Here is an 8,472-nt window from a genome sequence, read left to right on the forward strand (position 1 = left end):
GGGATGGAGCAGGCCCTGGAGCAGCCCAGACACCTCCACCAAACACCCCGGGGTGTCCCATCTGCTGCGGAGCCTGTCTGGGATGGCAGCAGGATGTGCTGCACTCCTGGCCTGGCAGAGCTGGGGAGGTGTCTGGAGAGGGTGAGGAGGGGGGACCAGGCACCCACCACGCCCGGGTGACGCTCAGAGGGGACCCTGTGGAAGCAGGGACCGATTCCCACCGTGTCCGCGCCGGGAGATCGCAGGCACCGGCACGAGCCTTAACTTTAAAAAAAAAAATGGTTTATTTATTATCTCAAGATCTTCCTTTTTTTTGTTTGTTTTTCCCTTTTTTTGTCGTTTTTACCTGTATTTCAAAAAAAGTGGGGCAAAAGTACAAAAAAAGTCAGTTGCGGGGACGGCAAAGGTTTAGAAATCACAGCGCGGAACGAACCCAAGCGAGAAACACGGAGCACGGAGCAAACACCCCACGACACGGCCGAATGAGTACCGGGACTTTTGTTTTCCTCTGTACAAAACACACCAAAGCATGCCACGGGAAAAGAGACAGCGGGAGGACAGGGCTGGGGGTGCAGGGGGGGGAGCCTGGCTCCCCTCCCCTCCCTCCTCCTCCTCCTCCTCCTCGCCCTCACGTCAGGTTGTTCTGGAGGCAGTTGAGCTCCCCCCCGTCCTGCTCCCCTTTGCCGCCGTCGTGCTTGGGCGACGTCGAGTTGTGGATGTTAAAGGGCTCCTCGTCCTTCAGGCAGGATTTCAGCGAGTCCTGCAGCTTGTGGGGAGCGCTGGGATCATCCTGCGGGAGAGACAGGGGTCAGGGGGTGCTGGGGACGGGGGGTGACCCACAGCAGGGACTGGGTGAGGGCACCGATGTCCCACCGACCCCAACGCGGGCGCTGCCCTCGCAGGGAGACACCAGGGGGGACAAATGTCCCCCCACCCAGAGGACACCTCGGCACGGGGGACCCGGTGGGCGAGAGGGTCCGACCCACCTGTGGTGACACGTGGCTGTGCCCCGCCACGGCTCCCCCATCCTGGGATGCTCCAGTTCCCAAAAGGCCCCAAAGGCTGTGCCAGCCATAGGAGCTCGTGCCAGCAATGGGAGCCTGTGCCAGCCACGAGAACCATCCCACCCAGCCATCCCAGCCACCATCCCCACCCAGTTCCTCGTCCCGTTCCCAGCCCGGCTCATCTCATGGACAATTAGCAACTCCCGGCCCGGCAGGAGGCCAGAGGGGCTGGATTTATTGCGGATCCTCAGGGTACAGCTGGTCCCGCCGTGCCGCTGGCAAAGCCGGGGACACTCTTCCCCATGTCCCCCCCAGGAGCATCTTCCCCTCCCCGGGGCTGGGCTGTGCCCCGGGTTTGTCCCACATCCACGGGGGAGCGGCCCCTCTGGCACCGGGGCTGAGCTCGGGCCGTGCCGGGGGACGGCTGTGCCCGGAGGGTCCCGGTGGCACCGCTGGCACTGGTGGGGCAGGATGAGCCCTGGCATGGGGGGCTGCCAGGGCAGGATGGGCGTGGTGGTTACGGTGTTCCTGGTGCCACACGGAGAGTGACGGATGGACAGGGACACCGAGGGTGGTGTCACACGGGGACAGGAACCTCCAGCTCCTGGGCAGCTCCTGGGCAGCGACGTCCAGCCAGTCGGGGCTGGTGCCATCAGCTCCCCATGGGATGGGCACCACCGGGGGGTCCCAAAAACCCCTTTCCCAGGGGTGTTTCCCCTTCTGATCCCTCTGCATCCTCAGTGTGCTACACCATGTGCCAAACCCTCCACATCTCGGAGGGACGAGGGACGAGTCAGACCCCGGTGAGATGCGGGAGCGACACCGGATCCATCCCAAGGTTCATCCTCTCAGCAGTGGGAGCCGGCCCCGGGAGCCTCCTGTCAGGGCAGCTACGGCTGCTAAAGGCGTCGGAAGATGGGAACACCGTGGATAGGGAATGGCTTAGAGGGACCTACGCTCCTCCTCCGGCTCCACAAAGCCCTTCGCTTCTCTCTGTTCCGAGTCAAAGACAGGAGGTGGGACGGGCATCCCGGGGGATGCTGGCGGCTGCACCCCGACCACAGCAGCAGCATCCCGGAGCGTGTCACCCTCCAGCATCACCCGCTGCCACCGGAGCCATCCGCTGCTCCTGCCGGCGGTGCCGCAGCCGGGGAGGATCCGCCGCCAGAGCCACGCCAGCCCGGCTTGCCCGCCCTGGAAATTCCAGCCCTGCCACCCGCACACGGGGCAAAGCCATCGGGAACTCTGGAGGGTGGTCACTGGGGACCCGACAGCAAGGGGACAGAGCAGTGGCCTTGGCAGGAGGGGGACAGGGGGGCAGTGCTGGGATCGGGGAGGGGGGACGGGCGAGACGTTACCGGGCAGAGGGCGGAGGGTGGGACGGGAAGCGGGATGGGAAGCGGGATGGGAAGCGGGACGGGGGCCGGTGCCACGCAGCTCCTTACGTTTGGGTGGGAGCCCTCGGCGATGGTGGACAGGGAGAAGTTGTCGTTGTGCAGCTCGGACGGGGTGCGGTATCTGCGGGGGGACAGGAGGGCACGGGCTGAGAGTGGGGACCCCCCAGCACCCCCCGCACCCCTGGGGTGACCCCGGTGTTGGGAGGGTAACTGGTCCCAGTGCTGGAGGTCTAGGGGGGAAAATGTCCCCAGGGATGGAGGTTTGGAACTAAATACCCCCAGATCTGGGGGCTTTAGGGGGCTAAATGTCTCCATCGGTGTGAATTTAGGAGCTAAATGTCCCCACAGATGAGGATCTGGGGGCTAAATGCCCCAAAACAAGGGGGTTTGGGGAGGTCAAATGCATCCAGATCTAAGGTCTGGGGGCTAAATGTCCCCAGGGATGGAGATTTGGGGCTAAAAGTTCCCAGTTCTGGGGGCTATCCATAGAGATCCTGGATGGATCTCCATCTCCCAGGGATGGAGACCTGGGACTAAATGAGCTCAGTGCGACATTTTGGGGGGCTCAGAGCCCCCGTCCCCGGGGGTTTGGGGTGACCCCCGCTCTGGGCAGGGAGCGGGAAGGGCAGCCCGGGGCAGCGGGAGCCGCCGCTCCCAGGGCCGGAGAGGGAGACCCAGGGGCTGGCACGGAGCTTCCCTGCTAATTACACTTGGCACTTCCAAATACTAATTAACAGCTCATTAGGGACCGGGCTGGGAGGGCTCCCTCCTCCTTGTTCCAGGAGCTGGGCAGCAGTGGCCGCGGCGGGGGGGTGACCCCAACCATTCCCTGTCCCCCCCAGCCGCGTCCCCAGCCGGGCCATTTCCCGGCGAGCCCAGCCGGTGTCCCCAGCTCCCAGGGCAGCAGATTAACTGGTGCCAGTCAGGAGCAGCTTTAAAGGATTAACCGTGGAGCAGGAGCCACATCCCTGGCCCCGCCGCGCTCCCGCCTCCGGGAGCTTTCCCACCCACACGTCACCGTGTCCCCACCGGCACTGGGGGTCCCGGTGACACCAAAGGATGGGACCACATCCCGCCGGGAGCTGACCACCCCCCCGCCGCGGCTGTCGGGGCGTTTGGGGACAGTTTGGGGGGTGCCAGCACTGTCCCCACAGGGACAGAGCATCACACCCAACCCTGGTGCTACTGCCGGGAGCCGAGCCCACCCCCCGCCGCGGCTGTTTGGGGACAGTCTGGGGACATTTTGAGGGGTGCCAGCGCTGTCCCCGCAGGGACGGGATCGCGCCCGGCCCCGTTGCGATGCCGGGAGCTGAGCCCGGCCCCGCCGCGGCGGTTTGGGGACACCTTGGGGGCAGCGCGGGGGGCGGCAGCGCCGACCCCTCCCCGCGCCACTCACTTGGTCTTGCGCAGTTTGCTGTTCTCCGTCTTGAGCAGGTAGAGCTTCTTGGCGAAGAACACGGTGAGCATGAAGAGCAGCAGCACCACGAGCGCGGCCGAGCCCACGGCCACGCACATCACCTGGAAGTCGGTGACGATGGACTCGCAGCGCGTGCCCTTGTGCCACGTGTAGTCCTGCGTGTTGCACCTGCCGGGGCACGCCGTCAGGGACCCCCGCCCCAAAACGTGTCCCCCCATCCCACAGAGCGTCTGTAATCGGGGGATTACGGGAGTCTGGGAGGGAGGAGATTAATGGGTCCCCGAGGGGGACCTTGGAGCTGAGGGGTGGGTGGGCTAAATGTCCCCAGGGATGGAGATTTGGGGGTTAAATGTCCCCAGGGATGGAGATCTGGGGGCTAAATGTCCCCAGGGATGGAGATCTGGGGGCTAAATGTCCCCAGGGATGGAGGTTTGACACCACAACACCGGGGCTGAGTGAGATGGGGACACTGGGGGCCAGCATGGTCGGGGTCCCCCACTGATGCTGGTCCCCCTCGCCGGGGGCTCCCAGCGCCGGGAGCAGTGGGAGCAGGGCTGGGGGGACCCCCGCGGGGCCGGGCTCGGTGCCAGGCGCGGGGCGCGTCCCGATCCGTGCGGCACAGCCGGCCCCGGCCTCCCGGTGCATCTGCCGGGGCCGATTAGCGCGGCTGCCCCGGAGCCGCGGCTGCACAGCCCTGACCTAATTCCTGCCCAGCCGCCGCTCGGGGGGCAGGGAAACCCCTCCGCGTCCCGGCGGGATCGGGATGCGGGGCCCGAGGGACCTGGGTGAGGGGCAGAGGGTGGAGAGCCTGGGAATGGGGTACAGGGGGATGGAGAGGTCAGGGATGGGGTGCATGGAGGATGGAGACACTGGGGATGGGGTACACAAGGGATGGAAAGACTGGGAATGAGATGCACAGGGATGGAGAACCCAGGGACGGGTTACATGGGGATGGGATGACTGAGAACGGGGTACAGGGGATGGAGAGCCCAGGGAGGGGATGCCCAGGCATGGAGAGCCCCGGGATGGGATACAGGGGGTGGAGAGCCTAGGGATGGGGTGCCCAGGGGTGGCGAGCCCCCACATGTCCCCCAGCCCCCCAGGGCCCCCGTCCTTACCGGCAGAAGGCCCCGTGGCTCTCCACCAGGTAGCACTGGCCGCCGTTGTGGCAGTAGCTGGGCACGAGGTCGCAGAGGGAGCGGCAGGAGCTGTTGTGCCGCACGTACCCGCTCCGGCACTCGGAGCCGTTGTCGGGCTGGCCCCGCTCCCCGGGCCGCGGCCAGGCCGTGGGGCTGCCCCCGGCCACGCCCGACGGCAGCGGGGCCGCGTCCCGGCGCCCGGTGGGCCGGGGGTCCCACGGGGCCGGCACGGCCGAGGCGGGCGGCCGGTAGCCGTTCTCATCCTCCAGCTCCCTGTCTTCCTCCTCCTCCTCTTCCTCCTCGTCCTCCAGCTCGTCCTCGTCGTCCCCGTCGGCGTAGAAGGAGGTGGTGGGGTAGAAATCGGCGTCGTCGAAGGGCGTGAAGTCGTCGTAGAGCTCGTGGAGGGCCCAGGGCGTGGCCGCCCCGTCGGGCTCCCGCCGCCGCGCAGACCCGGCCGCCTCCCGGCCGGCCCCGGGGAAGCCCCCCAGTCCGTCGCCCCCCTCGAACAGGTCGTAGTAGTCGACGTCGATGATGTCGGAGCCCGCCCGGCCGGGCGGCGGCTTGGCCGGGCCCGTGGCCGCCGTGATGGGCTCCTGCAGCCACGTCAGGTCCGTCCAGCCGCGAGCCCCCTGCGCCGGGGCCGGGCTGGACGGGGCCGCCCAGAGCTCCGGGGGACCCCCCGAGTCCCCCGCGGCGGCGGGCACGGGGCTGGGCTCGCCCGGCACGGGGCTCTGGGGCGCGGCCGAGCCCCCGGCCGCCGGCAGCAGCTCAGATTCGGCCGAGTCGGTGGCGAGCTGGGGCCCGGGGGGGCTGGGCGGGGCGGCCGGGAGCCCCCCGACACCCCCCGGGCTGGGCAGGGAGGCCGCCGTGGGCCGCTCGCCGCTCCCCGGCTCCTCGGGGCTGCCCAGGGCCACGGGCACCGTCCCCCCGGCCCCGGGCCAGGTCACGGCCCCGGGGGGCACGGCGCTGGCATCGCCCTCCCCGGAGCACCCCGGGCACCCCTCCGGCGTCGCCGACAGGTCCGTGGTGGCCGTGCCCCGCCCGGGGGGCTCTAGCTGGGGTCCTGCCGCGGCCCCCTCGGGGCTGGTGCTGTTGCTGGGTCCCCCCGGGGGGTCTCCGCTCGCCAGGTCCCATTTCGGGGGGCTGCTCTCCAGTGAGCCCTCCCAGGCTCTCCCCTCGGCATCGCTGGTGTTTTGGGGGGGCCGCTCAGATGCTGGAGGGGGACAAGGAGAGAAAGGCGTGTCAGAGGTGCCCCCGCACCTCTGGGAGGATGTGGCAACCTGGGGGGGTCCCGACAGGCCCTCACCTGCTTGACCTTGCACACACCAGCACCCCAACAAGCTATTTGGGGGGGAGGTTCCACCCTGAATCCTTGAGCCTCTCCCGGGGACCAAAGGGATGAACCCCTCAGAAACCCCCAGCTCTGATGGTGCCCCTGCACCCAGTCACCCCCACAACTCTGTGACCCCCCTGCAATAGAGACACCCCCCCAACACGGCCCCTCCCAAAACAAGATGCCCCTGGCCCAGCCCCCTCAGCTGCCCTGCAAGGGGGTCCAGCCCTCCTCTGGTTCCTGTAAATGCACCCCATACACACAGGGGGATTCAGCTCCCTGCAATGGGATCCAGATTCCCCCTCGCCCAGCAGATCCAGCCCCCTCTGCGAGGGGATCCAGCCCCCTGCAGTGGAATCCAGCCCCTTCCAAGGGGATCAGCCACTCCGGTTCCTGTATATGCATCTCACATACAAAACAGGATTCAGCCCTTCCCACAACGGGATCCAGCCCCTACAAGGGGATCCAGCCCCCTGCAACAGGATCCAGCCCCCTTCCAAGGGGATCCAGCCCTCTCTGGTTCCTGCATAAACATCCCATATGCACAGCGGGATCCAGCCCCCTGCAAGGGGATCCAGCCCCCTGCAAGGGGATCCAGCCCCCTTCCAAGGGGATCCAACCCCCATCCAAGGGGATCCAGCCCCCTTTCAAGGGGATCCAACCCCCATCCAAGGGGATCCAGCCCCCTTCCAAGGGGATCCAACCCCCATCCAAGGGGATCCAGCCCCCTTCCAAGGGGATCCAGCCCTCCCCTGGTTCTTTCAAGTGCACTCCATATGCACAACGAGATCCAGCCGCTGCAACAGGACCCAGCTCCCTGCAAGGGTATCCAGCCCCCTTCCAAGGGTATCCAGCCCCTCCTGCAATGGAATCCAGCTCCCTTTCAAGGGGATCCAACCCTCTCTGATTCCTGCAAGTGTGCCCCATAATCCCAAGAGGATCCAGCCCCTGCAAGAGAATCTTGTCCCTCCTGCAAGGGGCTCCAGCCCTTCCCTGCCTTCTGCAGATGCTCCCCCTACACACGCGGGGATCCAGCCCCTGCCGCAGGGGATCCGGCCCCCGGCGAGGGGATTCCTGCCGCCCTGCAAGGGGGGATCCAGCCCCACGCCAGGGATCCGGCCCCACGCAAAGGATCCAGACCCCACCGCAAGGCATCCGGCCCCCGGCAGCGGATCCCGCCCACCCTGCAAGGGGATCCAGCCCTTCCCCGTCTCCTGCAGATTCCACCACGCATAAAGGGGATCCAGCCCCGGCAACAGGATCAACACCCCCCCCCGCAACGGGATCCAACCCGCCCCCCCGGGGATCCACCACCCCCGGGGATGCAGCCCCCGGCAATGGGATCCAGCCCCGGGCTGGGGATCCCCCCCCGCCCCGCAGCCCCCGCCCGGCCCGCAGCATCCCCCCCGCTCCCCACCCGGGGGATCCCCCGCGCCGGGAGCCGCCCCCCGGCCCCATCCCGCGCCCCCCCCGTGCCCGCTCCCCGCGGTCCCGAACGCACCGAGGGCGCCGATCACGAGCAGCAGGGCCAGGGCGCGGGGGGCGCGGGGGGCGCGGGGGGCCATGGCGGCATGGAGGGACCCCGGCTGGGCCAGGGGCCGGCACCGGCAGCGGCTCCGCCCGCCCCGCTCCGAACGAGCCGCGCCGAGCCGAGCGGAGCCGCGCCGAGCCGAGCCGGGGGGCCGGGCCGGGCGGCGGGGGCGGGACCGGGGACGCGGCGGCGGCACCGGGAACGGGCACGGGCACCGCACCCCCCCCGGCACCCCCAGCATCGGCATCCTCGGGGGGGGACACCGGGGGACCCATCCCGGCAGCAGCATCCCCGGGGGGCACAAATCCCGGCCCCCCAGCATCGGCATCCCCGGGGGCAGCGCCGGGGGCACATCCCTGTACCCCCCGGCATCGGGGGAGACCATCCTGGCCCCCCCCAGCATCGGCATCCCCGGGGGCAGCGCCGGGGGCACATCCCTGTACCCCCCGGCATCAGGGGAGACCATCCTGGCCCCCCCACGCATCGGCATCCCAGGAGGGGGACGCCGAGGGGCACATTCTGCCTCTCCCCCGCATCGGCATCCCCGGGGGAAGAACCGGGGGGCACATCCCAGCTGCCCCCCAGCACCGGCGTTCCCTGTGGGGGGATACCGGGGAACCCCTCCCGGCACCCCCCAGCATCGGCATTCCC

General features: G+C 68.6%; 1 protein-coding gene across 1 annotated transcript; it reads right to left on the reverse strand.

Moving 5' to 3' along the window:
• Positions 1-265: 265 nt before the first annotated feature.
• CSPG5 (chondroitin sulfate proteoglycan 5) lies at positions 266-7,969 on the reverse strand. The gene is made up of 6 exons (XM_051806183.1): positions 7,792-7,969; positions 5,759-6,170; positions 4,937-5,686; positions 3,798-3,986; positions 2,450-2,522; positions 266-790 (listed from the first exon to the last, which is right to left on the reverse strand). Exons 1-6 carry the CDS (start codon positions 7,853-7,855, stop codon positions 629-631), a joined length of 1,650 nt encoding a protein of 549 aa, XP_051662143.1. The 5' UTR covers positions 7,856-7,969; the 3' UTR covers positions 266-628.
• Between the last annotated feature and the right edge of the window lie 503 nt (positions 7,970-8,472).

The sequence above is a fragment of the Manacus candei genome, unplaced genomic scaffold, assembly GCF_025592945.1.
Source record: "Manacus candei isolate 608988 ecotype Guabito, Panama unplaced genomic scaffold, ASM2559294v1 h1tg000066l, whole genome shotgun sequence".
Lineage (NCBI taxonomy): Eukaryota > Metazoa > Chordata > Aves > Passeriformes > Pipridae > Manacus > Manacus candei.